General features: G+C 46.7%; 2 protein-coding genes across 2 annotated transcripts in view; both read right to left on the bottom strand.

The window, feature by feature from the left end:
* The window catches only part of ACTA1 (actin, alpha 1, skeletal muscle), a 2,836-nt gene extending 1,325 nt beyond the window's left edge, over positions 1–1,511 (bottom strand). The window contains exons 1-3 of the mRNA XM_011933331.1: positions 1,419–1,511; positions 433–573; positions 4–326 (exon numbers count right to left, since the gene is read on the bottom strand). Of these exons, the coding sequence (XP_011788721.1) occupies positions 4–326; positions 433–561 (452 nt within the window). The 5' untranslated portion in view covers positions 562–573; positions 1,419–1,511. The remainder of the gene's footprint in view (positions 1–3; positions 327–432; positions 574–1,418) is intronic.
* Positions 1,512–8,704: 7,193 nt separating this feature from the next.
* Positions 8,705–14,866, bottom strand: part of NUP133 (nucleoporin 133kDa) — an 82,037-nt gene continuing 75,875 nt past the window's right edge. Inside the window, exons 24-25 of the mRNA XM_011933330.1 lie at positions 12,995–13,083; positions 8,705–9,432 (exon numbers count right to left, since the gene is read on the bottom strand). Of these exons, the coding sequence (XP_011788720.1) occupies positions 9,296–9,432; positions 12,995–13,083 (226 nt within the window). The 3' untranslated portion in view covers positions 8,705–9,295. The remainder of the gene's footprint in view (positions 9,433–12,994; positions 13,084–14,866) is intronic.

The following is a 14,866-nucleotide window of genomic DNA, read 5'->3' as shown; positions in this document are numbered from 1 at the left end:
CCAGTGGTCCTGCCGGAGGCGTAGAGGGACAGCACGGCCTGGATGGCCACGTACATGGCGGGCACGTTGAAGGTCTCAAACATGATCTGGGTCATCTTCTCGCGGTTGGCCTTGGGATTGAGGGGGGCCTCGGTGAGCAGGGTGGGGTGCTCCTCGGGAGCCACGCGGAGCTCGTTGTAGAAGGTGTGGTGCCAGATCTTCTCCATGTCGTCCCAGTTGGTGATGATGCCATGCTCGATAGGGTACTTCAGGGTCAGGATACCTCTCTTGCTCTGAGCCTCGTCGCCCACGTAGGAATCTTTCTGACCCATACCAACCATGACGCCCTGCGGATCCGAGACACCACGCACCCATTAACGCCGCTCCGGGTGGCACCAGGCTGGGTTACGCGGGGACCCCGACCCAGCTCCCTCCGCGGAGCGGCAGCCTGACCTGGTGTCGGGGGCGGCCCACAATGGACGGGAACACGGCCCTAGGGGCGTCATCCCCGGCGAAGCCGGCTTTCACCAGGCCGGAGCCATTGTCGCACACGAGGGCGGTGGTCTCGTCTTCGTCGCACATTGTGTCTAGTTTCTGCAAGGACAAGGAGACCGCGCGGTGCATCAGCGCAGACGTCTCAGCGGCAGCGGGGGAGACCTGGCCGGCCCCGACGTCCTCCCTCCCCAGGAACCTAGGGATATCCCCTACCAGAACCACTCAAATTCTGCCAGGGAGGCGACCAGGGGTTCTCTTCCTGAGCTTTGCCCCTGGCTAAGGGCTGCCCTGCACCAGGAAAAGGGGCACAGGGTCGTGAGACCACACTGAGAAGTCCTCTGTCCACACAGCCAGGGGAACATGTCCCCCAAGACCTGTCTGCCCTCCCTGCCTGACACTTGCTCCAGGAGCTGGACGCTGGTGCCCATGCTCTCTGCACCTCCCTGACCACATCTGTCACCCAGGAAGATAAGGCCTGGGCACTGCCTGCTCGCTGGGCCAGCGTGAGGGTGGAAGGAGATGCCCATGGGAAAGGCGTTGGCACCCCATCCAGGAAAGAGTGACCTGTTAGGAACCCTATGACATTTCAAACTCAGAAAGGGCCTTTTTGCCTGTTGGAAACCCAGCGTGGGTGGTCCTATGCTGGCTCATTAGCTCTAGCGCTAGTTCGGAAGGCAACTGCCTTGGCGACAACTAAAGCAAAACCATTTATCTCCCTAGGCACATCCTACATGCCGCATAAAGCAGCCCAGAGGGGCTAGAGAAAAATCTGGAGACGTGTGTTGTCTCCCTTTTAAAGCGCATGTGGCTCCGGAGACGAGGCACAGCGCTCGGGGCGCAGGCCTGGGGCTGACCAGGTGAACCGACTGGGTTCTGCCCCGGAGTCCTTCAGGTTCCCCTCGATATTACCCTGTCCCCCGGTCCCCTCCCAACTCCCGCCCTACCTGGGCGGGTAGCTACAACTGCTACTCTCGGCTCGGGCCCTGGTCGCCGCGGGAGGAAAGCGAGGCTTCACTTGGCGCTGTCCGCTGCGGTGGCCGCTTGTCTGTCTGCTCAGGTTTTATATAGCCCGCGGGCACTCCCTCCGCGCCACCCCGCAGGAATGTCGCTGCCCTTCTCCAGCCATATTTGGGTGTTGGGCACTAGAGCCCCCTCCCTCGGCCGGTTCGCGGCCTGGGCCCCCGCCCGGGTCCCCTGCGTTGACCAAAGAAGGAGCGGGTTGGCCCGGTCCCAGGTAACGCGGGCCGGGCCGTATATGGAGTGTCTCCCTAGCGGGTTTGCCCCTCCTGACCCGACCCAGTTGCCCGCTGGAGGGGATGGGGTGGGGCGAGGGTCACCTCGTGCGCCGGTGGGTGCATGTGTGCGCCTGCGCTCCGGGAACCGCACCTGTCCCGAAGGCCTCTCCACCCATGCCCACTCTGAGCGCCCTGGGAGCTCGGGAAGGTGCCTGACTGCTAACTTCCAATATTTCAACTCCTCTTCAGGTTCTTTGTTCAGATTCCCAAACTCCCACTTGCGACTACCCGGAGGAGGGAGACGTGTGGAGTGGTGGGCTTGGGCGGATTGGAGAAGCAGTCACTCCTGAGCACCAGGCAGGGAAGGAAGGCGAACTCCCTCCCCCTGACGCCCCTGGAACTCCATTTCTCTCTTCCTACCCCTGAGCTCCCTGAATCCAAAAAGCTGAGCCACGTCGACCCCTTCCCCCACCGCACAGAGGGCCACCGGCGGCCGGAGGGCGCGCAGCTGTCGCAGGATGGACAACTGGCGGGGGGAGGCGAGGGCGGAGCGCCGGGGCTCCCGGGGATAGGCCCGTCAGACGCAAAGCCTGGGCACACGGAGCTGTCCGCCTCAGGGACGCGCAGCGTACTTGGGTCTCCTAAAGGGATTGAAGGGGTGAGGGTTCCCCTCCTCTAGGACGCACTGGCCCCAGGTTTTGGTGGGCTGAGGCCCTCCCCCAACCTCTTCGGTGGCACTACGTGTGTCCCTCTCCTGGGGCTGAAAGACGGCGGTCGTAACCCAGGACTGGCTAGACTTGGAATGGAGGTGGAGATGGGTGAGGGGCTCTTCCTAGATGAGGCTTTGCTGGTCCTTCCCGCCAATAAAGGGCGGGGCGGGGCGGGGGCAAGGACGCAGCACTCTAGGATGGGTGGCAGTTTTTCCTTCTGCAAAGGCTGAACAAACTCATCTTTATATTTAGAGGATGATGCCTGCCAAGGCCGGGCTGCCTCCCAGTCCACCTTAGAGTCATCACCTACCAGAGCCTGCTGCAGGTTCTATTTATATCACTGATATATGGGGCTATGCCTTTCAGATTTTCTAGAAGGATTTGGAGCTACTTATGGTAAAGTACAGTGGGGGTCAGCAGAGGTTACCCAGTTGGTGCCTGTCTCTCTCTCTCTCTCTCTTTTTTCCCTAAGACAAGGACAGTTCTAACCTTGTGGAGGCTTGTGGAGGGCACAGGAGAAGCAGTCTTTTGTGATGAACTCAGTGACATGCTTTAAGGGGGTACATCAGTGATGCGGTGTGGGCCAGAACAGAATCACTCATTTTTCTGGTGTGCTCAAGTGCTCCTAAAATAGTTGCAATTCACATTTGGTAGTGGAAATCAGCAACTGGGACAGGTGCGGATTCTCTAAAAGGGGGATAGAAGCATATGTGACCCTCCTCTGTAGCCCACATCATGGCAGCTCATCCTAAAAATAAAGAAGTATTAACAAAAATGTTTTAGTGAATACTATCCTCCTAAAAACAATCAATTAAAAAATAAGGAGTTTGGCTAGTATAGGGACTACGTGGTGAGTATAAAGCCTCCTATGGTTTCATATTTAGCTCTTTCAAGTATTTTGGAGAATAAGTGAATAACTGACAGAACTGTATTTCATTTTTAATATCCTGTGTCCTCCTGTGTCAGCGAGTAGTGGAGGTACTTGAAGAAAACCACCTGGCAAATGAGTTGCATGTAACATAAGGGCACTAGCTTACGTTTGGGCCTTGAAGGTAGGAAATTTGCTGCCGTTCACTGGATACTTCAATATCTGTTCGCATTCCAAAGGAGAATGGGACTGTCACTATTTTTCAACTCTTGCTCAGTCCAACTCTTACCTTTCCTTACAGAAAGCTTTTCTAAGCTCAGTCTGTCACATTCAAACCCACACTAAAAGCTGACCGTGATTAAAAACACTCACAAGTGAACAGAGACCTGCTAGTACAGCAAACTGCGGGAGATGGCCCCTGAGGTGGCCAGTTCAGGCTTCTGTTCCCTGCCCACATGATTTGTGGCTGGTTTAAATAGTCCCTGACAGGTCACCACAGGCCACCCTCAGTCCCATTCTGGTCTTGTTGCATTCTCATTGGCTTAGAGAATAGACTGAACGGTGGGTGGCAGAGCCATGTCTCCATACATGTACGTTTTGGGGGAGCGCAGCGGCGCCCTGCACAGCATTTTGAGAACTGTCACTAAGTAAAGGTCAGCCATGTAGGCTGTGCTTGACAGGGAGTTCCTGCTTCTAAGTTTTCAGGTGCAGTCTCAGCTCTTCATACCCTGGTGGGGCCCTTCTGCTACCACCACGCCAGTGTGTTCACACTTCCCTTCTCTCCAATCGTGCCACTCAACACTCCACACACCCGCACCCCAATCTCGCTCAGTCCCAGTCTTCCCTACTGTGTTTCCTATCAATTTCAACAGGAATTGGTAAAACACTTCTAATATGCTTTTATGTTTCAATTAACCTTTGAACTATCCTAAGGTAAATAAGATAGGTATTACTCATTCCCGTTTTTTTTTTTTTTTTAAAGAAAACTGAGGCTTAATGAGTTAAAACACATCCCAGGTTCCACAGCGGCCAGTGGAGGAGACAGGCTTGGGCTGTCCTTCCTTCTACGGCCAGTGGCCAGGGAGGGCAAGGACTGCTGCTTCTATCTTCCCCAACACTGAGTACAGTTCGAAACAGAACAGGCCCTTGAGGGATCTTTCCCAGTAATGAGCCAAAGACATCCTAATATGAAAAGTCATGGCTTCCCCAGAAACTCAGCCCCTCAAGGGCTGGCTGGGCCCTCCAAGTTAGAGACATTCCAGGGACTGGGCAGACAAAGACACACTCATTCTCCTCACAAGCTACTTAAAAAGGTCGGGTCGGCCAGGTGTGGTGGCCCACGCCTGTAATCCCAGCACTTAGGGAGGCTGAGGCGGGTGGATCACTTGAGGTCAGGAGTTCAAGACCAGCCTGGCCAACATGGTGAAACCCCATCTCTACTAAAAATACAAAAATCAGCCGGGCGTGGTGGTGCACACCTGTAATCCCAGCTACTCAGGAGGCTGAGGCAGGAGAATCACTTGAACCTGGGAGGTGGAGGTTGCAGTGAGCCGAGATCCTACCACTGCACTCCAGCCTGGGCAGCAGAGACCCTATCTCAAAAAAAAAAAAAAAAAAAAGGTTGGGTCAACTCCTGGCAGTCGCAAAAAAAGAGCTTGGATTTTCTACTTTTTCCTCCTCCTGAAGCTGGTGGTGTGTGCACTCATGGCCACCTCCAAGAGCCTGTTGATTCACTGGAGCAGTGCCCCTTCTTCAACCTTCTTTATACCCAGAATATCAAGAACTGGTTAGGAGCTTGCATTCTGGAGTCAAGCAGAGCTACATTTACCTTCCCCTCTGACTGGTTATGTGATCCTGGACAAGTGACTTTCCAGAAAGCATTCTCAACTCACGATACTCCCTAAAACTGATTTGAGGATTAAAAGTAGGGGAGAGCTGAGTGCGGTGGCTCATGCCTGAAATCCCAACACTTTGGGAGGCCCAGGTGGACAGATCACCCGAGGTCAGGAGTTCGAGACCAGCCTGGCCAACACGGTGAAACCTGGTCTCTACTAAAAATACAAAAAAATTAGCTGTGTATGGTGGTGGGTGCCTGTAATCCCAGCTACTAGGGAGGCTGAGGCAGAAGAATCTCTTGAACCCAAGAGACAGGTTGCAGTGAGCTGAGATCACGCCACTACACTCCAGCCTAGGGACAGAGCAAGACTCCATCTCAAAAAAAAAAAAAAAACAAAAAACCAAAAACAAACAAAACAACAAAGCAGGTGAGTACCTGAGACATATGAAACATTCAGCACATGATGCCATGTCTTGCTTCCAATAACTAAGGACTTAGGGCAGATGCACACAGTGCAGTGGCAGGAAAGGTGAGGAAAGAATATTAGAAATTGGCCTGCTCAGTATACACACATCAATGTCACCACAACTGAGCAGGGAGAGTTCACCGTATTTGGAGGGCATAAAGATTTTTGCACAAAGATTTATTCTAGTGTTTAAAATGGTCAAAAAAACAAAAACAAAAACAAAACCCCATGTGTCTTAATTTTTGAGAGAGAGAGATACAGCAAGAGGGTAAGGGCTATTACATTAATTATGGTTCTGCCATATGGCAAAGTATCACGCATTTTAAAAAATTGTATTCTAAAGAATAATTAAGATGGGCATTCTCAAAGGGGGAAAACTTGGTTCTTAGGGAGTGAAAAAAATTCAGCTAGTACAATGGTTTGTGGCTTCCAAAGGCCACAGTATATTTAAAAGATAGTCGGCCAAGTGTGGTGGCTCACGCCTATAATCCCAGCACTTTGGGAGGCCGAGGCAGGCAGATCACCTGAGGTCATGAGTTCGAGACCAGCCTGGCTAACATGGTGAAATCCCATCTCTACTAAAAATATAAAAATTAGCCAGGCGTGGTGGCGAGTGCCTGTAATCCCAGCTACTGGGGAGGCTGAGGCAGAATTGCTTGAACCCAGGAGGCAGAGGTTGCAGTGAGTTGGGTCCACACCACTGGACTCCAGCCTGGGTGACAGAGCAAGACTCCATTTCCAAATAAATAAATGAATGAACGAACAAATGAATGATATATAGTAGGTCTGTGGTATTACACTTTCTTTGGAGTGGGAGGTGATTAGGAAAAACTGTCTAAAAAGGCTCCTCAGGAGGGGTGCTTCATTTTCTACAGTGTTTTTCTTAAAATTTAGAATTACATATTATTTGAGACAGGGCCTTAATCTGTCACCCAGGCTGGAATGCAGTTGTGTGATCATGGCTCACTGTAGTCACAAACTCCTGGGCTCAAGCAATCCTCCCAACTCAGCCTTCCAAGTAGCTGGGACCACAGGCACACATCACCATGCCTGGCTAATTTTTGTAATTTTTTTTTGTACAGACAGGGTCTTGCTATGTTGCCCAGGCTGCTTGTGAACTCCTGAGCTCAAGCGATTCTCCCATCTTGGTCTCCCAAAGTGCTAGGATTACAGGTGTGAGCCACCATGCCTGACCCAGTATTTTATTTTTTAAATGTATGTTGGCTTTTAATGAGTGGATTTGTTTACATGGGTGTATACAGTGTTTTTGTAGTTAGCTTCAAAATGTCCAGGTGTGTAGGATGTAGGTGGGTGATGTTAGGAAAACTACAATTCAGCCCCTGAAGTAAAAAAAGAAACACAGTTCAATCATTCGGGCGCGGTGGCTCACGCCTGTAATCCCAGCACTTTGGGAGGCCGAGATGGGCGGATCACGAGGTCGGGAGATCGAGACCATCCTGGCTAACACGGTGAAACCTCGCTCTACTAAAAACACAAAAATTAGCCAGGCGTGGTGGCGGGCGCCTGTAGTCCTGGCTACTCGGGAGGCTGAGGCAGGAGAATGGCGTGAACCTGGGAGGTGGAGCTTGCAGTGAGTGGAGATTGCGCTACTGCACTCCAGCCTGGGCGACAGAGCGAGACTCCGTCTCAAAAAAAAAGAAAAATTAAAGCCCTCAAAGAGAGGCGTCAGTAGCCTTTACCTCACTCAGGAGTTCAGCAAGTTTTTACTGTCTGTCTCCAGGTCTGCCGCAATCCTTGACACCATTCTGTTCACAAATTCTCAAGACATGCCCAGGCCTGTGCACACTCCCCTCTGCTCACAATCACACACACACAACACTTTCCTCTTGTATTCTGTCAAGGTCCCAAGCTGGGACTCTCAGGGCAGCACTTAAAGACAGGCGTGATCGCAAACCTTTTCCAAGTCAGTAAAGTATCTCTTTCCATAGAAATGTCACACAGCACCTGTATAACTGTCAGCTACTTTATACAAAAACCATTAATAATTCTTTGATGAACACTCTGCTGTGAAACCACTTTTTAAAATTCTAGAGAAAAAATTATTCAAAATCCTAGGTCTTAATTTCATTTTCACTGTTAAAATAATTTTTAAAAACTCAACCGTTTGGGTGTAACAGCTACTAACTATGAGATAGAGAGAAAAACGATTAGAAGAAGACTGAGCTTTTTCCTCCCTCGACAGGATGCTCCATTTCACACCATAAGAGCAGTCGTTTTACATCCACACAATCAGTGGGTTCTGGGGCATGAACAGATCGGCTTTCCTGTGGTACCGTCCCATCCACCAGGGATCACTAGGTTTGCAGCTGCAAAGGAGGGTGGTGGGAACCTGTGTGTCCCAGAGCACATTATCACCTGACAGGGTCCTACAGGTGAGAAGTGAACACTGACAGCTGACCTCCATGTAAACACAAAGCCTTATCTTACAATACAAGTACTCAGCAGTTTCTTACCGGCCATCTGACAAGCTGCTCTTCCTAACTTCTCCTAGTACCTTCCAACATATTCCCAACCCAGACCCTAATGCTGTCCTAACACACAAGCTGCAAAGAGAAAAAGACCAGGCTGCTAGTTTCTTCTCTTTGATTTACAAACAGCTCCATTAACCTGCTCTTCCAAATATACTCAAGGGCTGGCCTTGCAGCCTGCGGGGGAGAAGGCCTGATGCTGGGCTCTGTGAATCCAGGAACTGGACTCTTCACCATGTTTAACTTCTGACCTTTTCAGATGCTGGAGCAAGCTGGTTAGTGGGCATTCGACTGGGCCAAGGCGCGGACATGCCAGCAACTCCCTGTCCAACCTCTGGCCTTTATTTAAAACTCAGATAAACATTGAGTGAGTGATGACACTGGTCAGGACAAAGCTCGGAGAGAACAGTACCTTTTAGTCACATCGACTGCCATATTAGGACAGCCTGTAATGGTTTCCAGTATCATTCACGCTTTTGACTAACTAGGCCGACTATGGTCAAGATTCATGAAAGTCATTCTGAAAATACATGAGGCTGACTGAATCCCCATACTGAAAGAACTAAACATCAACAGTAATTTATAGATAGGTTAGAAAACCACATAAATGTTTCATTCACTAAAATACTTTCATTAGTGCTCATTTATTATTTCTGTAGAAAAGTTTAAAATGCTCCCAATGAGTTCATAATTATCAAGCTCATATGAGCTAGGCCTGCTCTGCTTTTGTTTTTCATCTCATAATAAGTCAGCAAAAGTTGACATTTACCTTACTGGACATTTCCCATTAGCCCTAACTGAAATAGATACCAAACACCCCAGATTCTCTTTGGTGCAAAGTATCTGGAGTCACAGAATTTTAGAGACAAGCTAGTGCAATCTAGTAATTTTCATGGTCACAGAAACTGAGGCCTAGAAGTGATTTGTGCAAGTGAGTAGCTAGAACCAGGACAAGAACTCCAGAACCTGGGACCACGTCAGAGGAAAAAGAAAGGGCACTGAGTACAGAACAACAACAGACACATTTCAGGTGGAAAAAACAAGTCACGTAACTGAAAACCAAAATCACAGTTACATAACTATTTTATATTAGCTTCCTACATATAAAGTGTAAAAACTCAGCTATCCATGTTCTGAAATTGTACAAACTTATACTTGATTCTTATAAGGACACACTTATACAAATTTCATAAACAATGGCCATTTTAAGAAAAAGTTATATTTGTCCCTGAACATAATATTCATAATTTGCTTTCAAAACAAACTCGAAGTAAGGATTGGACTTTAGGCTTCCAAGCTGATCTGCCTGTAGCAGGTCTTTCACCTCCGGTAAGTACTCACTGAGCTGAATGCCTATAAACACAAACACAAGAAGTCATTTTTCAATTATTATAAAACTCTCAAATGAATTCAGATGATGGATGACAAAAACACCTGTGCTTCTATTTAAATATAACGTCACTTCGCTGTTGGGAAATACTCTCTTCTAAATTCCTTCCATCTGTCAAACATACTTTCAAGTCTAACAATGTGATATTCTTCACAGGGCTGCCTGAGTGTTTTTCCCTCCAGTGGTCAAAAGAGCCATTCTATTTAAAGTGTTTAGTAAGATCTGAAACGCTTTCACATATTCCCAAGCTTGAAAACAAGTATTTCAAACACTTATATGATCCCCTATTTAGGGAATAATTTAGTAGAAACACTGTTATGAATGCTAGCTACAGTATCTCAAAATGTATTTACAGTATAAATCTAAAATTAGATAGGCAAAAGAATCATTTCTTCACAAGTCATCCATAGAGCTGAAAAGCCAATGAACATGAACTAAATGGATTGTCTGACATCTGTGTAGTTACAAATAAGCATATACAATTTTCTCATTTGACAGAGAAAACTGGATGAAAATTTTCAAAATAATAAGCCAATAGTATTTTATAATTTGCTACATTACCATAAGATTCTCAAAATCATATACTGGTTTTAAAAAAAAAACCCTCAAAGGGTCTTGCATCATTTTTTTTTTTTTTTTCAGACTGAGTCTCACCCTGCTGGCCAGGCTGGACTGCGAAGGTGCTATCTCAACTCAGAGCAACCTCTGCCTTCTGGGTTCAAATGATTCTCCTGCCTCAGCCACCCCAGTAACTGGGATTACAGGCGTCCACCACTACGCCCAGCTAATTTTTTGTATTTTTAGTAGAAACGGTGTTTCACCATGTTGGCTAGGCTGGTCTTGAACTCCTGACTTCAAGCGATCCACCCACCTCAGTCTCCTCAAGTGTTGGGATTACAGGCATAAGCCACTGTGCCCAGCCTATTTTTTGGTTCTTAATTGTAGTTTTTATTTTTTATTGAGACAAGGTCTCCACTCTGTCACCCAGGCTGGAGTGGAGTGGTATGATCATAGCTCACTGTAACTTCAATCCTTTGACCTTCCCTGCTCAAGTGATCCTCCCACCTCAGCCTCCGCAAGGACTACAGGCATGCACCACCAAGCCTGGCTAATTTTTTTTTTCTGTAGAGGTGGGGTCTTGCTATGTGGCCCAGGCTGGTCTTGAACCCCTGAGCTCAAGGGATTCTCTTGCCTCTGCCTCCTAAAGTCCTGGGATTACAGGTTTGAGCTACCACACCTGGTACTTAATTGTTATACAAGAAAAATCTGAGTTGATAAGTGTTATGAGACTAAATCCAAACAAAATATTTGTATATCATTTATTATGATTAACAAACACACTTTCAATAAAAGTTATTTCTCTCTAAAATGATATACTTGTAAAGATACCACATTAATTTGTAAAAGATAAATTCTCTTTAAAAAGTAACATTTTATTTGACTTTTAAAACTCAAATGCTTGCAAAAGCTTGGTAGGTAACAGACTGTATGAGTGAAGGCAGCCATAGGGCATCTTGGTAGACTTAAGCCAATGGCCTGGTTGCAGGAGGGCAGCACCCTTCAGCCCAAGCTGACTGCTCAGTGTGACAGTTTCAGTCTCATATAGGCAAATCTTTGATTTTCAAGTGAAGCCAGAAAAATAAGACTTTTTTTTTTTTTTTTTTTTGAGATGGAATCTCGCTCTGTCGCCCAGGCTGGAGTACATTGGTGCAATCTCGGCTCACTGCAAGCTCTGCCTCCTGGATTCACACCATTCTCCTGCCTCAGCCTCCCAAGTATCTGGGACTACAGGCACCCTCCACCACACCTGGCTAATTATCTTGCAGCATTAGTAGAGACGAGGTTTCACCATGTTAGCCAGGATGGTCTCGATCTCCTGACCTCGTGATCTGCCCGCCTCGGCCTCCCAAACGGCTGGGATTACAGGCGTGAACCAATGCACCTGGCAAAATAAGACTTTCATAACACTATTCTCAACTATTAAATGTTGGTGACTAACTAGAAAAAAATTTAAACTTCATTTAATGAGACAGGCATTTTGTTCAATATGTATAATGTATTTCAGGTAACATGTAAAAACAAACCTTGTGGGTAATTGAAATATGTCTGCAGGACGAATGCACAGGCTGAAGTAGCTGTTGCACTGTCAATGCCTATGAAATACAACGCAAGGTTATCTGTATCTCCCTACCTTCAGAATCTGTCCTTTAAAAACACTACTGTGCATGAAAGCCATATTATTAAGAAGGTTCCAAAAATACATTTGTCCTGTTCTTAAAAAAAAACCACACGCCTTATATAGGTAAAATATACATATATAATACACACACACATACATAATTTTTTTTTTTTTTTTTTTTTGAGACAAGGTCTCACTCTATCACCCAGGCTGAAGTGCAGTGGCACCATGACAGCTCACTGCAGCCTCCATCTCCTGGGCTCAAGCAATCCTCCTACCTCAGCCTCCACAGTAGCTGGAACCACAGGCATGCACCCCTGTGTCCAACTAATTCCTTTTTTCTTTTTTTTAAAATATAGTGACAGGATCTCCCTACGTTGCTCTGGCTGGTCTTGAACTACTGGGCTCAAGTGATTCTCTCACTTTGGCCTCCCAAAGTGTGCGCCACTGCACCTGCCTATATTTTTATTTAAATAAAAGTTTCAGCTGGGCACGGTGGCTCATGCCTGTAATCCCAGCACTCTGGGAGGCCAAGGCAGGCAGATCACAAGGTCATGAGTTCGAGGCCAGCCTGACCAACATGGTGAAACCCTGTCTTTACTGAAAATACAAAAATTAGCCAGGCGTGGTGGTGCATGCCTGTAATTCCAGCTACTCAGGAGGCTGAGGCAGGAGAATCACTTGAGCCCGGGAGGCAGAGGTTGTAGTAAGCTGAGACTGAGCCACTATATTCCAGCCTGGGCAACACAATGAGACTTCATCTCAAAAAAAAAAAAAAAAGTTTCTACTATTCTTATCCTTTATGAAATCATGACTTTCCATTCCTGTTTTTCACCTGTTTTATGATCCACTAAGAATAACAAAAACTGCAAAGCTGCCCTTAAATATTAGCACTAGATACTTAGACACAATTCAGTCTGTGGCATTTTTACAGCTACAAATGGAAGCTACAAATCTGAAAACTAATGCATGGAGATCAGTGTGGATAGACTCCAAATGAAAGCTTCTTGGTTTTTTTATTCTTTAGACAGAGGCTGAGGCAGGTGGATCACGAGATCAGGAGTTTGACACCAGCCTGGCCAACATGGTGAAACCCTGCTTTTACTAAAAATATAAAAATTAGCCAGTCTTGGTGGCACAGGCTTGTAGTCCCAGCTACTCCGGGAGCTGAGGCAGAAGATTCGCTTGAACTCGGGAGGTGGAGGTTGCAGTGAGCCGAGATCACACCACTGCACTCCAGCCTAGGCAACAGAGCAAGACTCCATCTCAAAAACAAACAAACAAAAAACCAAAAAAACTGAAGAGTGACACTGTAATTTCCAACAGTATAGTAACAAACCACTTACCATCTTTTAAAAGTTTCTGTAAGATCTTCACAAATATACTGTCTTTAGATACTTCAATTGGATCATCTTTGCCATCAGAACTGGACCAGCTAGAAAACAAAATCATTATGAGGGAAAAATGAAATCACTGATATAGCTGAAATAAATGATTTGCTTGCTATCATGGTTTTATTTTGATGGCTGTGGGGTATGGAGAATCTGAGTTTTGTGATACTGTTTCAAATCATTTAAATAAAGGCACTTTACATGTTGAATACACTGACAGTTTCTACATTAGATTAAGATGTTACACTCTAGGGAACATGCAAGAGAAGCCAAGGAAAATACATTTTAAAAAAGATGTTACACTCAAGGTAGCTACTGACTCAGTATAACTCTTATGTATTTGACTTCAAAAACCAAGTAGTGAGGTATCTTTCTGAAGAAAATTCAATTAGTAAGTAATATATTCAGTATGGACCCCAAAGCATGACTCACTGTAGCTTTGAACTCCTCTGCTCCAGCGTTCCTCCCACCTCAGCATTCCAAGTAGCTAGGACCATAGGCATGCGCCACTTTGTGTAGAGACAAAGTCTCGCTATGTTCCTAGGCTGGTCTTGAACTCCTGCGCTCCAGCAATCCTCCTGTCTTGGCCTCCCAAAGTGCTGGGATTGCAGCCATGAGCCACTGGACCCAACCAGAAGCTTTCTTTATGTAGTTGTGACTATCTACTACTAAATTAAAAATACCAAACCACTGCTCTGTAATCAATGGACATGATACCTTTAAAATTTTTAAACAAGAAACTAAGACAAGGAATTCTAATCAAAATGATAGCATCCTTTTGCACGACTGGGAAGGGACAAAACAATCAAGTAGGCACAAAGCTAGAAGCTTCAGGGACTGACCTCTAAGACTAAACTTAACAGCAATTTTAACTACTTTGGAGTGATCAGAGGAGGGAAGAAATGGTTTAGTAAAAATAGCTCTTCTATAATATTTTACCACAGGAAAAAGGAAAATTGTGAGTAGGAGAAGGCTTTTAGCATTCAAGTCATGCTTTGTTTAAACTTCTTTTCCTGGAAAGAATTCGTTCCTTCAACTGATTATTCTTAGTCTTTGCCATTGAATCGTAACATAAGCACCATTTCCATAGGTGGAAGTCCTCCTCTGCAGAAAGGATATGATAGTGAGAAAGTAGTACTTGCCGGGAGAGGTGGCCTGTAATCCCAGCACTTTGGGAGGCCGAGGCAGATGGATCACTTGAGGTCAGGAGTTAGAGACCAGCCTGACCAACATGGAGAAACCCAGTCTCTACTAAAAACACAAAAAATTAGCTGGGCGTGGTGGTGCATGCCTGTGTTCCCAGCTACTCGGGAGGCTGAGGTAGGAGAATCGCTTGAACCTGGGAGGCGGAGGTTGCGGCGAGCCGAGATTGAGCCACTGCACTCCAGCCTAAGTGACAGAGCGAGACACTGTCTCAAAAACAAAAAGCAAAACAACAACAAAAAAAGAGAAAGTAGTACTTAATGCCTTAGAAAAGGGCACTGACCCTCAAATTGTAGTAACTTAAAAAACAAAATAGGCCGGGCATGGTGGCTCAAGCCCGTAATCCCAGCACTTTGGGAGCCCAGGGCGGGTGGATAACGAGGTCAGGAGATTGAGAACATCCTGGCTAACATGGTGAAACCCGGTCTCTACTAAAAATACATAAAAAAATTAGCCAGGCGTGGTGGCGGGTGCCTGTAGTCCCAACAACTCAGGAGACTGAGGCAGGAGAATGGTGTGAACCCGAGAGGTGGAGGTTGCAGTGAGCCAAGATTGTGCCACTGAACTCCAGCCTGGGTGACAGAGCCAGACTCTGTCTCAAAAAAAATAAAAAATAAAAATAAA

Source organism: Colobus angolensis, unplaced genomic scaffold (genome assembly GCF_000951035.1).
Source record: "Colobus angolensis palliatus isolate OR3802 unplaced genomic scaffold, Cang.pa_1.0 Scaffold126, whole genome shotgun sequence".
NCBI classification, from domain to species: Eukaryota; Metazoa; Chordata; class Mammalia; order Primates; family Cercopithecidae; genus Colobus; species Colobus angolensis.
The sequence above is the reverse complement of the archived record's forward strand: the minus strand, read 5'-3'. Positions and strand labels throughout refer to the sequence as shown.